This window comes from Rutilus rutilus (assembly GCF_951802725.1).
Source record: "Rutilus rutilus genome assembly, chromosome: 9".
Classification (NCBI taxonomy): domain Eukaryota; kingdom Metazoa; phylum Chordata; class Actinopteri; order Cypriniformes; family Leuciscidae; genus Rutilus; species Rutilus rutilus.
In genome coordinates, this window is record NC_140223.1 from 10,177,870 (window position 1) to 10,198,881 (window position 21,012).

Genomic DNA, 21,012 nt, shown 5'->3' on the forward strand with positions numbered 1-21,012 from the left:
TACTTTCCATAAGATCATCTCTCAATGCAAATCAAACTAGCTATTAGGCTAACTGAAATAAAACCATGCCAATCTCTAGTTATATTGTGGTGGTTTCTCAAAGCACTATATATTGCAAAATATTGCGTTTATAAATATTATACGTTTATTTCACTATATTTTTTTCTAAATAAGCATTCAACACGGCAAATAGCTTCTTCTACCCTGCTCACACATTCAACGAAAGACAAAAAAGAAAATAATTTTCCTAAATACTTGGTGCGTCTCATCCTATGGCTTCACACGACTGTAACAACTGGTAAAAACTGCCAGATCGTTCACATGTACAGAGATAAGTGTCAGATGGACCGTAAGGCGCTGCAACACATCGAACACGTCGCATTTCACTGATCATATTTATGATTAATTATTATTGCAGGCCTGGAATTTCCAATTTTGTTTTTCCAACTTTTTATTTTTCACAAATAAATTACTTTGTGCAAAGTTTCTGATTTATTCTTGTTACAACTGCTGTAGTATAGCCTGTAAAATGTAAAGATGCTATTCTTATTCCAGGAAGAAATACTGATCAATGTGAAAAAAAAAATTTCATCATTTTTGTAATATTCCCTGTTGTTAATTTAAGGACAATGAGTTATCAGTGACAATGTATGCTTTCTGAGTGAGATGTGATGGCAGTGTTATGCTGGAACAAGCTTATTCTGAGACATAAATTAAATGCTTTGCTGGTTTAGGAGAGTTTTGGAGGTGAACAACTATAGAATAATCCGCATGAGTGTTCGTGACCAGTGAAGAAGAAACATTGTGCCGTGAATCAGAATCTGATAAGCCTGATGGAAAGAGCTGTGGAAACATGTCTGGTGTTTAACAGTGACACGTGTATCATCAAGCAGAAGAGCATATTCTACTTTGGTAACTTGTACACAGTCAAAGACATCGTACCAGCTAAAGTCCACGATATACAACAAATGCCAATCCAGCAGTCATCCTCACACTGGAGGTAGAGGCGTCACAGAGAGGCATTGGTGTAAAAGACAACCGTTCCTTTCGGCTTAAAGACACTGACTGAATGTTAAACAGGAGATTATTAACCGAGACTGTAAAAGAACCCAAGCTAAGAACAAAATAGAAATAACATACAATGCTATATTTTGTGTTAAATTTCTTTGGCAATTACAAAAAAATTTACTAAAGGGATACTTCAGCCAAAAATAAAAAATTAGCCCATGATTTACTCACCCTCAAGCCATCCAAGGTGTATATGACTTTCTTCTTTCAGACTAACACAATCAGAGTTATATTTAAAAATATCCTAGTTCTTCCAACCTTTATAGGCCTAATGGTAGTGAATGGGGGGCGAGATTTTGAAGGCATTCATCATAAAAATAATCCATACTGGGGGTTAATAAAGGCCTTCTGAAGCAAAGTGCTTGGTTTTTGTAAGAAACATATCCATATTTAAAACTTTATTAGATAACTAGCTTCTGGCAGACGGCCGTGATTTGCGGAGGAAAAGTGACCTTTGACCCGACGCATGACGTATTGACGAACACAGAAACGCAGAAAACATTTTTCTTACACAAACGCATCGTATTAACCTTTATTAACCCCTGAGACATTATGGATCAAAATCTCGCCCTCCATTCACTCCCATTATAAAGCAGAAGAGCAAGGACAGTGTTAAATATAACTCAGATTGTGTTTGTCTGAAAGAAGAAAGTTATATACACCTAGAATGGCTTGAGGAGTAAATCCATTTAATAACACTTCTACAAGGGTGTTTCTAATGCAATGGCTGAGGGAGTGAAAAAGAAAAAAAGAAAAGAAAAAATGTATCGTATGCATTGTGACTGCAATTACAATTACTTAACATTGTTAATTATTAAATTAACAATGTAAGATCATAATTCATTTTCATATTTATGTTCCTGCACATTATTTAGGGCCCAAGGCAATTGCCTGCCTTAAATCCATTTCCTTGGATCGCTTTACTGGAGAAACCCATGACAGTTTTTAGAGTTCTTTTATTAATTATATATTTAGGAATTATTAATTGTTTTATTTCTTATTGAGAATTTTGAGGAAGTCCAACACACCGTACGTGGCGAGACACACAAAGATGCTCAGTGACATTATTAAAGGAGTCAGTGCTGCAAGTGTGAACCGTTTTAATTGGTCTGTTCATGGTGTTGAAGAAGAGGGCTGGTCGAGTGTCAGAATAAAAAGCATCTTCTTCCTCTTCCTCATCACTCCTGCTTCACCGCAGACTCACTCAACATCTCTGAACCTTCTGATCTGAGCAACAGATAACATGGTAAGTCATATTCATACCGTACTTTTTTAAATTATAGGCTACTAATACTAAATAATAATAATAAAAACAATTTTATGTTATGCATTAACATTTTATGCATAATATAATATAATATAATATAATATAATATAATATAATATAATATAATATAATATAATATAATATAATATAATATAATATAATATAATATAAATTCTCTATGAGAAAAATGTCAAATGATTCACATGCATGATGCACCAAACCCACTGTCAAACCGGTCCTTTTATACTGTTTCCACAAGACTCACATATTATATTTATTATGTGTAATATAATAAATAATAAATATATATAATATATTTATTATAGGCCTAGTAATTCTACTGTGACTCTTCATGATAATGATAATGATGATAATAATAATAATAATAATAATAATAATTATTATTATTATTAATAATATTATATTTTTAAACAATATGCTGTTTTAATATTTTAGAATTTTTAATTTCAGGCCAGGCCAAAACTACAATGAAAGGGATGCACTAACCAGGAGTTATAGTATAGTTTGTTTTGGAACGTAACAAGGGTTAATGTTACGCTGTTCAATAAGAGTTTAATGCTCAAGCCACTTAATAGCCTACTTGAAATTTGCATTACTATTTTTTTTCTTTTTACTCATTTATTACTTAGGCTACTGCAGTAGTAGTATTTTTTATTAAAAATACTTGTGTAATGTGATGTAAATATAGAGTCATATTTTAAGGATCTAAGCGCATGGTCTAAAGCGCACGGTGCAAGTCAGTGCACTTGTCCGAATCCACTTTTGCTAGTTTAATGACGGGAAAAATGGTGGTATGGTCTAAAAGGGTTGTCCCTATTCTCTTAACGAGTAACGAGTGTGTTTTGGGCGTAACGTGAAATAAACCAATCAGAGTCTCATCTCCCATTTCCTTTAAAAGCCACTAGCACTTGTGCCTTGGCGGATTCGCTATTTACATGACGGATTTGATAATGGAAAAACTCTGCAGAGCGCAAACGGGGACAAGCCGGATTCCACAATAATAATAAAATAAAATAATTGTAGTTATTATAATAATTTTATAATACAATAATATAATATAATAATTATTCATTCATCTATAAAGAAAGATTAATATTCAGCTAATTTGAAAGCTAAATTAATTGAAAATGACTTTGACACCTGCAGTAGAATATGTCAGATTTTAATCTCTCTCATAATCATGTAGACTAATTAACTATTGTAAACAACTCTCTGATAAACACTGTTATTCTCCTCTGCTCCATATTGTCCATATCCATCATGTTACTGCATGTTCTGTTCTGGAGACAGCAGGTTTGGGTCAGGGTTATGACAGTCCATGACAGTGTTTCCTTTAAAAGCATAACACTGATTCTCACTCACAGCAGAAGAGAGGAAGATGAGCCACAATCTGCTTAAATTTAGTGTCAAAACTCCAGTTGATAGGACAGGAGTGACAGAGAGGAGAGTGGGAAATGAACACGACTCAGATCAGACTTTAGCCATTATGCTAATAACTATATTACACAGAGGAGAATTATGACTGATGATTTTATATTTTTGCTCTTTTTAGGTTTTCTCTGTGCGTTTGAGGATCCTTCTCGGGATTATTTTGCTTTCCTGCATTCAAAGTGTGATGAATGAAGATGTGGACATTAACACCCTTTCCAGGATTCAGACATTTTTTCATCGCAAGTATGTTTTCATGTTGCTGTATGAAATGAAGGGGCAATACTGTACAATAAGGTTGTATTTGTTAACATTAGCTAACAACGACAATGTGTTCTCACTGTATTCATAGGTAATCATAACTTAAATGTGTTAACAGCACAAATACATTTTTGTATGATTGCATAGACACATAAAAATGACCCACAATGAGTTTGCCCTACTGTTAAAGTTTGTCTGTTACAGTCCCAGCATCCTTGTTTGATTTCTCAATAACTTTGCATATGTAAATGGTGATAATTCTGTTTTTTTTGTTTTTGTTTTTATCCAGTTATGAAAACAACTGCCAGTATGCAGTAGCCATCAATGTCCCAAAGGGCAAGTGCAAAAGCGGATTCAGACCCAAAGAAAGCAACTTTCTGACCTGTGACCCATCAGCAAAAGTTAAACCTGATATAAAACGTGACAGCATGGATGTCTACGAAGGCAGTGAACTCATCGCTGCAGGGTTTCATAGAAATGCACATTCAGAGCATTTACTGATGTATCCTCTAGATAATTCTCCTTTGACACGCTTGATGAACAAAAAAAAGGATGGATGTGCGGTTTTCTACACCTTACTCTCTCCCTGTATAGACAGATGTCTTAAAAACGATATTATACCAGGTCTTGATGAATTAAAAGCATACCAGGGAATTAAAGCCTTTGTTTTCACACATATCTACACACAGGATCAAAAAAAATATCCTATAGATACTCTTAGAACTGAACTAAAGAAAATTGCTGATCGCGTGCCGCTTTACCGCTGTAACAATAAAGGTTGTATTCTGTGCGGGCAACCAAATTCAAACACAGCAGTGGATATACAATGTGTAACAAAATAAATCTCACATGCTTACTCGTTTTGAGTTTCTTGTTTGACAGCGATGCTTTAAATGAACCGATGAGCTAGTTCGCTTCTGACACTTTGCATAAGCCTTTCCATATATGAGTGACTCTAATCATGAATATGAGCTTATATCAAATAAAAAAATTTGAAAGCCCTGATAAAGGAAAAGTACCAGTAAATAAAAGCTACAAGGCCAAAAAAAGTACAAACCGCACTTAATAGCACATCAGTAGGCTTCATAAAAAACATAACAATAACAATACTTCAACATATTAAAAAAATTATATTTTACACACCACTGTAAGGACTGATAATAATAAAAAAAATGTCGCATATATGTCGAATGTCGAACAGTTTGTGAACTTTTGGAATCCTAAAATTTGAAATTATATTTCATTATTTACAATGAGCATCAGGTTTATAGGCATATTTTTGTAGAATAAATATATTCACCTCTCAGTGCTGGTTTTCTTCAGCATTTGGTTTCTTTTATTAGTGTCTTGAATGTGACACGTGACGTCACCCAGTCGATTGTGGATTAAAGATATGTAACATCATCCCATGTCATGGTTAATTTGGCGCTGGTGTGCGCGTGGAGAAAGATATTATGATAATGCTGTTTATTAAGCATGTTGTGTGGGGATATGGACAATAGATGCCGATATATGCAGATATTGACTTGGGACTATATTAGGGGGAATATATTAGCAGAGATATCACGCCCAAGTAGCAGTGCTTCGCCTGTGCTTCCCCCTAATATAGTCCTTAATATGTAAGTCAATATCTGCCTAGGAAATCGCCTAGTGTTAGCCTAATCTGCATCGCTATTTGTACTCGTTGTGAATACGCAGGCCACAAGAAGTAATTAGGTGTTTTTATTTTTATTTTTTATATTACTTTTACTCAGGACATGCTAGCTGGCAACAAAGGATTCCATTCATTGTGCTAAGCTAAGCTAGCACCGACCCTGTCAAACTAAAACAATGCATGCACTGAGACAAAAATGCATTTGCCCACCTATCTAAATGTAGGAAAGAAGGTGAATAAGCCCTATTTCAAAAAATGGTGGAGTGTTCCTTTAAGTTCCAGTATGACCCACTAGCAGTTAATCAGGGGCAGTCAGTCTTAGTTTTTGGTATCAAATTAGGCTAATCTACATTTTTATGTAACTGATTTAAAAAAGATATGAACAGTCTTAAAGAAAATAAATTGATGTCTAAGTTGTAAGACTGTCTCAGAGGTTTATGCAACCGGCCCCTGCTCTCCGCTCCTCAAAATGTTCTGCCATTCACTAATATTATAATAATAATGTTGAAATACTTTAAATAATATTATTTTTATCTTTAACATTATCATCTTATCATCTTATATTATATTATTATTATTATTATTATTTGTATTTCTTATATTATTATTGGTCGATTAATATTTTATCATATTTTTAATAATTGTAATAATAATTGAAATTATTAAATGTTTAAAATTAAGATTACATTATTACATTACATTACATTATTATAATTAAATAACAAAATATTACATACACACATAAGGCTATATATGAAGAGTTCAGATGCAAAAGTCTCTAAGTGCCATCTGGAATTTTCTTCTTGAATGATCATTTTTATCAAGCTCGAATATTTAAGTTCAGTAATTTCACTTAAATGACAATTCATAGGTAATTTTCATTGCCATTTAATTGAAATTACTGAACTTAAATATACGAGCTTGATAAAAATTATCATTCTAGAAGAAAATTTCAGATGGCACTTAGAGGCTTTTGCATCTGAACTCTTCATATGTAATTAAATTAATGCTATTTTAAATAATAATTGTAATTTGAATCCATACTAATGCAATTTTTTACTATTTTTTTTAACCTACAAGCATAAAATATACATAACATTTTTTACATTATTACCATTAATAATAGTTATTATTATAATTATTTTAGACAGTCTATTATTTTAAATAATTTTTTTGAATGTGTAATCTACATATTTGCTTTTCGTAGAAACTTTTTATTATTAATAATAATGCTTTGACAACAATAACATTGCCAAGAAATAATAAAAATAATAGAAATAAACAAATGCAAATTAAAAAAGATACATAATTTCAAAATAATATATACACACACACTCTATAATGTAAAGAAGAGGGCTGGTCTTCACTAATAATAAATCTCATCCACTTCCTCTTTCCCTCTTATCACTCCTTATCACAAACAACATGGTCAGTCACATTAAAGGCTCATAACACACAAGTGTTAGTGGGAGTAGTAGGTTTTTGTCACTTTGAATGGTTCATTTTTGAACTATGCACATTGTATTTATGAGTGTATTTTGATTTTCTCTGCGTGTGTTTTGTGATTTCAGAAGTTCACTGTGTTTCTGAATGGACTCCTGCTGCTCTTCCTGCTTCCCGACTGGACAGAAAGTGTTGAAGACTCTGTGGACATCAAGACTCTCGCCCGTATTATTAACTTCTTTGAGCAGAAGTAAGTCTGTCTCCAGTGTCTATGAAAAATGAAAAGCTCATAGTTTGAATCAGAAGTTAGCAATGAGGAAGTAGCAACAAGAGGACTTTTTACACTGTGCTTAACTGCGCTTTTAACCGCAGTAGATGATGGGATACACAATATTATCTTGGGAGGAGGGCAGCATTTTTTTTTTTTTCTCATTAATTACTGAAGTGAATGGGCTCATATACATAGAGAAAATTTTTGATGAAATGTAATTTTATAATTTTCACTGATGACTAATTATTGCAGTGTTCAGACATATTACTGTTATTATATAACTGTAGTTATATAATTCATTGTATAATAGACCTAAATGTTTTTAAAACATTTATAATGAGGCATAAACTAATCTATCTCATCTTTTATTGTTTTTTATGAGGTGATGCGATATGAAAATAAGGTGGGGCAAATTAAATAATATTAATCTAATAATAAAAGTAGCCTAATAATAACAGTAATAAATTATTATTATATTATATTATTATCATCTTCTTCACTCCAAAAGCATGCCCATGCGCTATGGTACAGATATATCTCAAACAGTATGTGATTTTGGATGCAGCGCTTGAGTTGTATGTGTAACATAAGGACAAAATCTTCCTCAAAGCAAAGGTGACATAAAAAATGTCACATACTCAACAAAAAGTTATTAATACAAAAGGAATAAACCTATTTAAAAAGATAAATCAATTTAATAAACAAAAAATAAATCATACAACAAAACTTTTTTTTTTTTTAAATACAGAATTCTCATTTAAATAAAAAGGTAGAAAATACCAAGATATATACTGTATATCACCATTCAGCCCCAAAATACAGACATGTGATTTTTTTTTGCCAATATCGGCCAAATCCACAATGTTTGTGTCTAGATAACCCTGATTTAGTGAAACAAAGCAATGTAATGTTAAAAATAAAACATTATTTTCACTCATTAACCTAGCCTGCCTGCTCACCTAGATCATGTCTGTGCAAAAAAAGTCAAGGAAGTGCTATCAGACAGCACTCTTCACTGCATAAGACCGGACCCCATCTCGAGGCCTCCTTTCAGGTGCCTGCCTAAAAACCCTCTAATTAGAACCTCTTGTAACCACTTCACCGGCTACATACAGTATGTCTGAGTGGAAAATGTCAAATGGCGACGGAAAACGCATCCTTTGGAGTGAAGAAGAGCGTTCAATTCCTATCTTTATAGTCTGAAAAGTCCATTCAGGAAAAACTTGACAGCAGTCGGACTCTGTTATGAGGATGCACAATGCTAGAGCCTCATGTAAACAGGTTGTTTGCTGTGTTCGTTTAATCAATGACAATTAATTTACAAATATGCAAATAAGAACGTTAACCCAGGGTCTAGAATGTCAATGTATGGATATCCATGAATTAATTGTTAACCCTGAGTAAATTATGAGCAGGGTGAAAATGCAAGTGATAACCTATGCAGGTGTCAAACTCATCCACGGTTGATATACTTTGAAATCTGAGACACGACTGACATTTGAGCGGAACGCGGAAAATGAAGTATCCTACCTGAGCCTTTAGAGTGATCACTATTTCAAGTGTGAAAAGCCCTATTAATGAGGTAGTAGAGAAATGAGAAGTGATTGGTTACCTACTCAAAAAAACCAAAACATTATAATAATCATTAATCACCTTAAACAATGTTAACAGCTATAAGAGAGTCGATATGGACATCCCCGTCAGTATGCCACCGCCATCAATGTGTCACTTTACCAGGGTTCAGACTCAGAGCTCATCGCAAATAATATTATGCTCTATTGCGTTAAAAAATAACGTAGCTTACCTCCTAACTAAACCGATATCCTCAACGTCATATAAAAACCTATTTGCTGAAGCAACTGTGCTATTTTACCTTGTTTTTACAGCGCTGCGACTAATTAATTGAAGTCTCACACAGACTATTTAAATATTTCAAGAGGGTTACCAATGGGTAGACTATGTTATGGGTTAGTAGTTGGTTAGGTTAGAATTGAATAGTAAGTGCTATAGAATAGTTGAAACTGCTGAAAGAAAAAAACAGGGTTCTAGAAATGCAGGTTCTCTGAAACTGCAGAACTCTGGTATTACAGGAGTTACATAGTGCACCTTTAGCAAACTGACATTAACAAGAGGAAGTCTCGACTCTGTCTTGTGCGACAGCTTGTAAAGGAGAAGGAAACATTCCCATAGATCAGGACTGTCTGCCTCTGTCCTGCAGATCGCAGTAATGGATTGATGTTCAAAGACTGACATTTCATTCTTACAGAGATCTAATCGGGTTAGAAAGAAAGAAAGAAAGAAAGAAAGAAAGAAAGAAAGAAAGAAAGAAAGAAAGAAAGAAAGAAAGAAAGAAAGAAAGAAAGAAAGAAAGAAAGAAAGAAAGAAAGAAAGAAAAAGAAAGGTTTGTGAAGAAAAAAAGAGAGAATTGTATGCCTTGTAAAGTGGATTGTTATTGATTGCTGTTTGCATTGGGCTGGTGTGAATTGTTGATAATTATGTGATGTTAATGATGTAAAACAGTTTTTGTTTTTTGTTTTTAAACTGATGTAATGAGTCTAATAGTAATGAGTAATGATTTAGTCCAGCAGATGGCAGTAACAGATTGTATAAACTTAAGTGCATTTGTTAAAGGAACACTCCACCATTTTTTGAAATAGGGCTTATTCACCTTCTTTCATACATTTAGATAGGTGGGCAAATGCATTTTTGTCTCAGTGCATGCATTGTTTTATTTTGACAGGGTCGGTGCTAGCTTAGCTTAGCATAATGAATGGAATCCTTTGTTGCCAGCTAGCATGTCCTGAATAAAAGTGATATATATATATATATATATATATATAAAAAAAAAAAAAAACACCTAATTATTTCTTGTGGCCTGCGTATTCACAACAAGTACAAATAGCGATGCAGATTAACACTAGGCGATTTCCTAGGCAGATATTGACTTATATATTAAGGACTATATTAGGGGGAAGCACAGGCGAAGCACTGCTACTTGGGCGTGATATCTCTGCGCCCAAGTAGCAGTGCTTCGCCTGTGCTTCCCCTTAATATAGTCCCAAGTCAATATCTGCATAAGAAATCGCCTAGTGTTAATCTGCATCGCTATTTGTACTTGTTGTGAATACGCAGGCCACAAGAAGTAATTAGGTGTTTTTTTTTTTTTTTTTTTATATCACTTTTACTCAGGACATGCTAGCTGGCAACAAAGGATTCCATTCATTATGCTAAGCTAAGCTAGCGCCGACCCTGTCAAACTAAAACAATGCATGCACTGAGACAAAAATGCATTTGCCCACCTATCTAAATGTAGGAAAGAAGGTGAATAAGCCCTATTTCAAAAAACGGTGGAGTGTTCCTTTAAGGAATGGTGTGGTAATTTGTATATGATGGGTGTTTCATGTGGAATAAAGACGCCAGCACCCACAATCCCTTTCTCTTTATTTGTGGTCTATTAAATAATATAAAGCTGTTTTGCTTTTTACATTTTAACAGAATTCCCACAGACGAGGCTTAAGTCTAGCCCCAGACTAAAATGCATGTTTGAAATGTTTGACAGTTTTTAACAATTGCTAACATCCTTTTGTCCGATCTGTAGTCACATTTTTAAACACAATAAGCACAACATCCGTATGTTGTGACTATATTCATGTTGGTTTCATAAAATATGTAGTCAGTTAATGTGTCTAAAATTCTTACATTTTCTTTTCATACAAGCTTTACCCACACAAAAATCAAGGATCTTTCTGTTTAAAAAAAAAAAAAAAATCCTTAAACACAGCATGACATAAATGAAGACCTAATGTTCCAAACCTTAAATATAGTATAAAGCCTTTACTTCTGCAACATCAGCAGCTCAAAATAAAACATATACTAAAACAACTGATAAGCATTTTTAAGTATCAGATCACTGAAATATTGAGAAATAGCTGAATCCAATCTCAGTCTGAGTCAGGTGTTGAATTTCTTTCCATTATTTGGAAATATACAATGAAAAAGGAAGGAGAAGATGAAGGAGATCAGGAAGACGATAGAGACTTGGAGAAACAGGACGGGAGACAAACATACGTATCATACACTTCATAGGATGTAAGTGCAGATGGGAAGGTGAGTCCTCCTTACTCATGAACAAGACCAGACAAAGTGCCAGAGTGAGACGTGTGAGTCAGCAGATGTGGCTTTGTGGCCTGTTGAAATGTTGATCAGCTCCTGTTCTTCACATGTGAAAGGATTGATCATCTGGTTGTTGATGACATCTGTTATTTTCCTTACACCTTCTGCCTCCTTTGCACCTTGGCTGTCCTTGTCCTCATGGTGTTTGGTGTCATCCGCATCCATGTGTGCCATAACCTTTGTCTGCTCTGACACAGCTGTCAGAACTGGAAGAGCTTTCAAGTATTTCTCGATGGCCGCTGGCTGCTGACTGATGCCAGTGAAGAGTTTTGTCTTGGTATCACGGTTGTAGGTTTTTTCAAGTGCCATGTCTGTCCAGACAACATTGAACTGTCCTTCTGTTTGACGTACAGTGAACTTCCCATCCTTGAATTCCCTATAGACGTTTGGCGCCAGTGTAGGCAAGCTTCTCATAGCTTGTAGGTGGTGGGGTAGGCAGGATACGTACTTGTAGTGGCCAGCAGCTACAAGGTATGGTAACATCTTTTCCACTTCAGCCAGATGTTCATCCCACAGACCTGCACGCTTAGAATCAGAATCAGAATCAGAATCAGAATGAGCTTTATTCGCCAAGTGTGCACAAACACACAAGGAATTTTTTGTGGTTTTTACAGGAGCTCTTGGTACATACATACATATATGACATTAGAACAGGCATTTAAATGAGAACATAAATAAATAGAATAAACAATAATAATAGTTATAGTATACATCTGAAACGGTTATGTACAGTTTTGTGCATTGTGTGTACAGCTCTATAAATAAAATTTGTATATGTATTTACACAAAAAAAACCTCTTGCTTCTCTCTCAAGTACTGAATGAATTATACAGCAGCTGTTTTAGCTGTTTAAGCTGGAGATAGCATGGGGGAAAAAACTGTTTTTGTGCCTAGATGTTCTAGTGCGCAGAGATCTGTAACGTCTGCCTGACGGCAGAAGTGCAAACAGGTTTTGGCCGGGGTGGGAGGGGTCTGTGATGATGTTCCCTGCCCGTTTCTTCACTCTGGCATTGTACAAGTCCTGAAGGTTGGGGAGGTGTACACCAATGATCCTTTCAGCTGTCCTAACAGTCCGTTGTAGTCTTCTTATATCTGATTTGCTGGCTGACCCAAACCAGACAGTTATAGAAGTGCACAGAACCGACTCAATAACAGCTGAGTAAAACTGAGTCATCTGCGCTTGTGGTAGGTTGAACTTTTTCAGTTGACGAAGGAAGTACAACCTCTGTTGGGCCTTTTTGACAATGGAGTCAATGTGATTGTCCCACTTCAGGTCCTGAGAGATGGTAGTGCCCAGGAACCTGAATGACTCCACTGCTGTCACAGTGCTGTCCATGATGGTGAGAGGGGGGAGTGCAGGGGGGTTTCTCCTAAAGTCCACTATCATCTCCACAGTTTTGAGCGTGTTCAGCTCCAGGTTGTTATGACTGCACCAGACAGCCAGCTGTTCAACCTCTTGTCTGTAAGCAGACTCGTCACCGTCCTGGATGAGGCCAATGACTGTGGTGTCGTCTGCAAACTTCAGGAGCTTGACGGAGGAGTCTTTGGAGGTACAGTCATTTGTGTAGAGGGAGAAAAGCAGTGGGGAGAGAACGCACCCTTGGGGGGCACCAGTGCTGATGGTAAGGGTCCGAGATGTGACTTTTCCCAGCCTCACTAGCTGCTGCCGGCCTGTCAGGAAGCTGATGATCCACTGACAGATGGAGGAGGGCACAGAGAGCTGGGTTAGTTTATTCAGGAGGGTATCCGGAACGATGGTGTTGAAAGCGGAGCTGAAGTCCACAAACAGGATCCTTGCATAAGTCCCTGGTTTGTCCAGATGTTGGAGGATGTAGTGCAGTCCCATGTTGACTGCATCATCCACAGACCTGTTTGCTCGATAAGCAAACTGCAGGGGGTCCAGCAAGGGTCCAGTGAGGTCCTTCAGGTAGGCCAGCACCAGTCTCTCAAATGACTTCATGACCACAGATGTCAAAGCAACAGGTCTGTAATCGTTAAGTCCAGAGATTTTAGGTTTCTTGGGTACCGGGATGATGGTGGAGTGTTTGAAGCAGGAGGGGACTTCACACAGCTCCAGTGATCTGTTGAAAATCAGTGTGAAGATGGATGACAGCTGGACAGCGCAGGCTTTGAGACAGGCTGGTGAGACACCGTCTGGGCCTTTGGCTTTCCTTATCTTCTGTTTCCTGAAGACTCTGCATACATCCTCCTCACTGATCTGAGGTGCAGGCTGAGAAGCAGTATGGGGGAGGGAGGGGGGTGTTGATGGTTGTGTGTAGAGACGGTCAGAGCGGGTGTGGGGTGTGAGAGCAGGCTTTTCAAATCTACTGTAAAATACATTGAGATCGTCGGCCAGTCGTTGATTCTCAACAGTGTTGGGGGATGGTGTTTTGTAGCTGGTGATGGCTTTCAGGCCTTTCCACACTGATGCAGGGTCGTTAGCTGAAAACTGGCTTTTCAGCTTTTCAGAGAAGCTCCTCTTAGCTTCTCTGATCTCCTTTGTCAGTGTGTATTTGGCCTGTTTGTACAAGGCTCTGTCCCCACTCCTGTAGGCATCCTCTTTGGCCTGACGAAGATGTTTTAGTTTTGCAGTGAACCATGGCTTATCGTTGTTATATGTTAAAAAAGTCCTAGTGGGGACACACATGTCCTCACAGAAGCTGATGTAAGATGTCACAGTGTCAGTGAGCTCATCCAGATCAGTGGCTGCAGCCTCAAAAACACTCCAATCAGTGCAGTCAAAACAACCTTGTAAGACCTGCTCTGTTTCGCTGGTCCATCTCTTTACAGTTCTTACAACTGCCTTAGCAGATTTAAGTTTCTGCTTGTAGGCTGGGAGAAGATGAACCAAACAATGATCAGAGAGTCCCAAAGCTGCTCTGGGGACAGAGTGGTATGCGTCCTTTAAAGCAGTGTAGCAATGGTCCAGTATGTTAGTGTCCCTGGTGGGGCAGGTGATGTGCTGTCTGAATTTAGGCAGTTCACGGGTGAGATTAGCTTTATTAAAATCGCCGAGAATGATAGTGAAAGAGTCCGGGTAACTTTGCTCTGTTTGTGTGATCTGATCAGCCAGCTGTTGCAATGCCGCGCTCACACACGCGTCAGGGGGGATGTACACACTCGCCAGAATAAATGAGGAAAACTCCCGCGGCGAATAAAAAGGCTTACAGTTAATGAAGAGAGCTTCCAAATTAGGGCAGCACATCTTCGTCAACACTGTCACATCTGAACACCAGCCTTCGTTGATATAAAAACATAATCCACCGCCTCTCGTTTTCCCAGTTAACTCGGCGACGCGATCCGCTCTGAACAGCTGGAAGCCCGTTAGATTTAGCGCACTGTCCGGTATGGAACCGTTCAGCCATGTTTCTGTGAAGCAAAGAGCAGCCGAGTTTGAAAAGTCCTTGTTTGTGCGGGTGAGAAGTAGTAGTTCGTCTGTTTTATTTGCTAGAGAACGGAGATTTGCCAAGTGAATGCTCGACAGCGGAGTCCTGAATCCGCGCTGTCGAAACTTCACGAGCGCGCCCGCGCGTTTCCCTCGTTTGCGTCTTTTGAAGCGCTTGTACAGGATCGCAGCTCCGCCAGCATGGATGAACCATCTAAGAATCATTACCATATCCAGCACACACATGTACTCAGGTGTACACCGGTCTGGCAAATGCTTCCCAGTGTAGAGCAAACATGGCTGCATACACCATAGTGTGGGCATGCAGCATTGCATAGTAGTCTTTACCACTGATGATTTTGTTTGATGTTCCACAGAGACAGACATCAGCCTCGACCATGATGTCTTCGATTCCAGTGGACTGCATCAAATGCCCAATGGCTCCAAGGAAATTCTGAGGAATATGGAAGCCACCCATGCGCAAGATATGTTTGGCATACTTCTCTTTGTTCTTCTTTTACAGACTCAGCACCACCTCATAGATTGCTTGGTCACATGTGATGATGGCATACTCTTGACCATGTTTTCTCAACACATCCATGCAGAACTGAACAGACTGTTCAACCACATATGGGTTTGTTGGTGACTTTGGGAAACTGATGGTGGATGGTATCTGGGATGAGAAATGCTTAGAATGAACTCCATGTTGGAGCAGCGCAACTTGGTTTCAGGTCCTCCAATAGTACAGTAGGGCAGCTATGCACTAAATGCCAGAGGATGCTCAGGTGGTCAAGAGGTTCTGCTAGACACACAGGAAGCTTAGGCTCTGTTTCAACTCCAACCAGGGAGCGATTCTTTTGATGATCTTTTAGACTGAGGTGGCTTTCCTTGGTTTGAAAAGACTGAGAAGATTCAAAGGCTGGTTGGTGGGTATTCAGTAGAGGTAAACTAACCTTTGGTGTGGGGTCATCCTGGGCAAGGTTTAGAACTTGTTCTTGCTGGTTTGGACTGACTTTCACTCGGCCGTCCTCACCTAACTCTGGAGATGCATCTGTTATCATCCATGCCAGGTGGTTATACAGGTTAGAGCTCTCTCTTCGGGATGCCTCCAGGTATGATATCTCTTCCTGCAGTGACGGGTCTTCAGTCATACTTCCAGGCATCTGGTGACTTCCACTGGCTTGAGCTGTTCTGGCTTCTCTTGCTTCCTTCAGGGCCTGCTTACGTTGGTCCTGCAGTACTAGTCTTTTCCTGTGAACGAAGATGCTTTGTCATGTAGTTGGTCATGCATTCCTTGTGGTATCGGAAGTCCTCAACAATCATATCAGTACACCTGTTTCCATCAGGACCACAAATATTGTGTAGTATCTCTTCATCTTCAAGTTTGTTTGCTTTTTCCCATACTGCATTCTGTCTGTCATAAGTGGCGATCAAAATTAGGGATTATTCCCTCTGGTCATGCATGCTCTTCCACAAATGAAGCACTCTTCCTTGTGTTTGATGGGCTGTGGCATTGACATCCGTGTTTTTTTTTTTTAGCAGGCCTGCTGCTGTCTCTCTCTGGATTAAGTTCTGCTTCAAATGAAGTCCCTTCTGGCTTTTCAACTTTTTTCCTCTTCTGGTGAACAGTTTTATGATTTGTGTACTTTGCACGACATTGTGTGTGCCACAAAGGATTCCTCCCCAGAAAGTCACATTGAGCTTTCATCTGATTGTCAAGTCTGTATGAGACATCATCCTTTCTGTTGGTTACAACAGGGTAGCCGTGATTTGTCAGTTTCTGAAGAGGACCAGAGTCACTGTCTGTTTTCTGACATATTATGCAAGCAGTATAGTTGGTACTGAGCAGCTTTCTCTCCAGCTGCTTGGTTGAGAACTCAGGCTCCATCCTTTATTCTTCTCCAATTCACATCACTCCTCTCCTGTTCTCTCCTCGTCACTCTTATCCTCTCCTGTTCAGTTCACTCCTCTCCCCTCTCCTTTCTCCTCCACACTTCTCCTCTCGTTTAATCCTCTCCTCTTCACTCTTCTACCATCTCCACTCCTATTCCATCCACTCTTCTCTTTCTTGTTTAATCCACTCCTGTACTCTTCACTCTCTAGTCTCCTCTCCAATCCACTCCGCTTCTCTCCACTCTTCTCTCCTCTCCTATCCTCTCCACTCTTCTCCTCTTTTACTCCTCTCCATTCTTCCACTCTTCCCTCTTCTCTCCGATTCAATCAACTCCTCTTCATACCACTCCACTCCACTCCACTCCACTCCACTCCACTCTTCTTTCCTGGTCAATTCACTCCTCTTTTTTCCTCCACTATTCTTCTCTCTTGTTCAGTCCACTCCTGTCCTCTTCACTCTTCTCCTCATTCCTCTCTTCTCTTCTGTTCAATCCTCCACTCTCCACTACTCTTTACTGTCCTTTCCAATCCTCTGCTGCCTTCTCTTCTTGCTAACTTTTCCTACACAGCAAACCCAATAAGATCAGAACCAAATCTGCAAATGGGAAATATTGTGTATTCTGGTGAAAGAAATCTAGATGTTTGACACTACTAGCTAACTAACTTTTGACAAATCACTCACTCTATATACTGTACAGTACTATATAGAAAAACAAACTATGCATAATATATAGTATGTTTACATCTTACAGAACATTTGTATTGTTAATTATTGTGTACAGTCTGATATCCAATATAGCTACATATCGTTTTTGTGTGGCCATTCATGCCACAAGCTAACTAGCTACAATTTTTCTAAACCTTAACGTAACAACTGTCCATGTAGCTAATTGCTAATGGAAGCTAACGTTTAGTGCAACCTTTAGTTATCCTTACTAGCCTACTATCTGTCTGACATGAAAAACACTTCAAGGACCACACCAGCCTTCATATAAGTGTATTTCTAATGATTTCTCGCTCCAAACGTATCCCTGTAGCAGCATTTATTCTCATTTCTATTTCTTTACCTAGCAAGTCCAGTTGAAATTTTCGCAATTTCTCAAATTCCAGTCAAAGCAAAATGGACATATAGGACACATACCTCTCGTAAAGCATAAGATTCTGAGCCAGTGTTTGATTTAGTTTTAGTCATAGTCTTTTGACTAAAATGCCATTTTAGTTTTAGTCATATTTTAATTATCTGAATTGTTTTAGTTTTACTCATATTTTAGTCATCTGAATTGTTTTAGTTTTACTCTAGTTTTAGTCGACAAAATACAATAAGATTTTAGTCGACTAAATCTAAAATCTAATGGTTTTAGTTAAATTGCAATGCATTAATTTAGAATTTCTCTAAAATTTCCAAACCCATTATATACTCCCGGAGAAAACATCTATTAATTAACCTGTTAATATGAATCATTTTTAAAGTTTGAACATGCAATACAGACACAGATTTAACTGCAGTGACATCTGCAGTAACTGCAGAAAATGTATTGAAACTTTTGTCAATGTCAATGACAAAAAAATGCTGTTGACGAAAATAATGACGAATATTATAGTGTCAACGAAATTAACACTGTTCTGAGCATTTAAAAAAAAGTCTCTACCCCATTCCTGTTAGGAGTTATGGCCGTTTAAAGAAACCACAGAAATTAGCTAAAACGGCTAAAGCTAGATAAGTAAACTAGTAGAGAATGAATGTTGCTGCTACAGGGATACGTTTGGGATGAGGAATCATCAGAAATATACTTGTTTGAAAATGGGCGTGGTCCTTTAAGTTAATTACCATTACAATATCCATATTACTATTCTTTTCCCAAAACACTGGGGCAGACCTACCGGTATTCACTAAAGTCACTGTCACTTACCACAGACAATGATGAGCAGCTTCAAAGTCCATTGGTAACCATTGGTTACTATTGGTTGTTCCAAACAAACTCATTCAAATTACTATGATCACATGTGTGTACGTAAGTGTGCCATGATGTTAAATATCCAGCATGTTTTTCAGAATTTTGAAAGTAGCCTAAAATTCTATTGAGGTTCTGAGCCTGCTGATCAACTAATAGTGAAATCACAGGTCCATTGATTTTGGGTGGATTTTTTTTTCTTTTCTGTGGAATGAGTATACTGTTTGGTGAAAAGAATGACATATTGACTGAAGTAATGATGAAAATATTGGAAAAAAAAATTTTTTTTGCATTAAATTTTTCTGCCTACTTTTTTTTTCATTAAATTGATGCAAAATCATGTAGAAATATGTTTTAAGAGTATTTTTTTTTCAGTGGATGTTGTCAGCACATGTGTTCTGTGCATCTGGAATGCATTTATTGACAGCCTACCCAACCCACTGAGGATTTGAGGAAAAAAAATAAAATTCTGATAAAAAAAATAAATTTAGTGGCCACACTAAAATGGCCTCAATATTTCCGGAATTTCTTTCCGCGATATTTCCGGCAGAGCAGACCCTCCAATTATTGGTTCTTAGGGTCAAAGTTAACAGAGAAAACACAAATAAAAAGTATGGCAGACCATGTCAGGTTCAACTCATTTTTGAGACTTTGGCTCCCTGACTAGGTGTACTAGAAGGTTCGCACTGAAATGGTGATTTAAAGGTTCCTTCTTATTTGCGCTGTGTGCTGTGGGTTTTCTTCTGTGTCTTAAAGGAGGTCCATAAGAGCAGGCCCGACCCTCTTGCAGTCTTGAGGAGAGCTATTTCCTACTTCTCTGGATTCTATTGTTGACACGTTTTAACATTTGATGGTCTGTGTTGGAACAAAATTGTGTTTTTTTTTATGAACTATATTTGTTGCCTAGAATCAAGTATTGGGATCTGTGGAGGGCTTCTCCTGCCTTAAATAAGGAGGTGGTGTAGTCCGCTTATATTTCCTGCACTTACGAGAAATTGTCACAACAGCTGCTCGAGCGCTGAGAAAATGGCAGATAGTGTGCAACTCGCTGAGGGCGGAAACTATGGTAATACAGGACTGTCAATCAGCAGCAGTGGGCGGGACCTGAGCAGTATGATGTCAAAGAGGAGTAGGTGGATTTTTATCACTGTAGAGTGATTGGGTTCACATGCTGCCAACACACATTTATGTCCAAAACACAATATAAAAGTAGATTTTGCATAATAGATGCCCTTTAAGTTAACCTGGTGTCTCCTAGACACCTACAATTTTATACTCTACTAGACATCTCTCCCCAGGTTTGTGGAGTTCCACTTCAGCACTATCACTTGAGAATATAAGTAAGATCTCTAGTGTCTAGCCTGACTGAGAGACAGACTCCAAATGATGCCTTTGAATAAGCTTTAATCACAGGACCTCATATCAATCACAGAGAATGCCACTGGCAAAAAGAATACAACAATTTATATAGGATAGGTACATGACAAAGGTAACATTACATCATTACATCATTTTTCTCTAATATGATTACACTGCATGTACGATCACAGGTGTTGAGCAGCATTTCTGTCCGGCAGGGCACCGACCATCATGGGAACAGTATTCGGCACACACTGGATTCCCTTCACTAGGGCAAAACTTCTGCAAGGATAGAGATTCAGAATTAGTAAATAAACATATTCAAAGCAATTAGATGTAACTGAACACCTACAAAAGTGGTTAGCATTTCAATTTCATTACCATACAAAAGGGGAAAACGAAAATTGTTGTACTGTAATGCAAACATTGACCATGTAACATAAGCATGCTTACTGCAGTAGTGTCATTCTTGATTTGTAAAGATAAAGAAAACATTGTATAATGCTACCTGATGTTTTTTTTGTTTTTTTTTTTAAGGAGTGTGTTTGTGTGAAACCTCTGCAAGTGTTGAGGAAGAATGAGCTGATTTGATACATGAATTAAGTGTTTTGGTAGTTTTAGTGCATTTTGAATGTTAAATTAACTGCTAGGAGAATGTGTGAAGAGTTTTGAAAGAGTAAAATAAAACTGTAAATCACAGTATTTAGTTTTTATTGTGAGTATTTAGAGTACTTTAACCCATGCAGAAAAGTTTAAAATAAAACACAGAGCCTGACCGATTTGGAATTTATAGATTTCACATCTGGAAGACAGGCGTACACATGTTTTTTGTGCGTA

The 21,012-nt window shown here is 37.6% G+C and overlaps 1 protein-coding gene and 1 long non-coding RNA gene across 2 annotated transcripts in view; one reads left to right on the plus strand and one right to left on the minus strand.

Annotated features, from left to right (window-relative positions):
• The first annotated feature begins 2,191 nt into the window (after positions 1 to 2,191).
• Positions 2,192 to 5,025, plus strand: LOC311297533. Its single transcript, XR_014628824.1, has 3 exons — positions 2,192 to 2,314; positions 3,909 to 4,030; positions 4,335 to 5,025. It is a non-coding gene; the product is annotated as an uncharacterized lncRNA (long non-coding RNA).
• Positions 5,026 to 20,174: 15,149 nt separating this feature from the next.
• Positions 20,175 to 21,012, minus strand: part of LOC311297517 (thyroglobulin-like) — a 40,850-nt gene continuing 40,012 nt past the window's right edge. Inside the window, exon 10 of the mRNA XM_084419847.1 lies at positions 20,175 to 20,457. Coding sequence (XP_084275973.1) covers positions 20,444 to 20,457 — 14 coding nt within the window. The 3' untranslated portion in view covers positions 20,175 to 20,443. The remainder of the gene's footprint in view (positions 20,458 to 21,012) is intronic.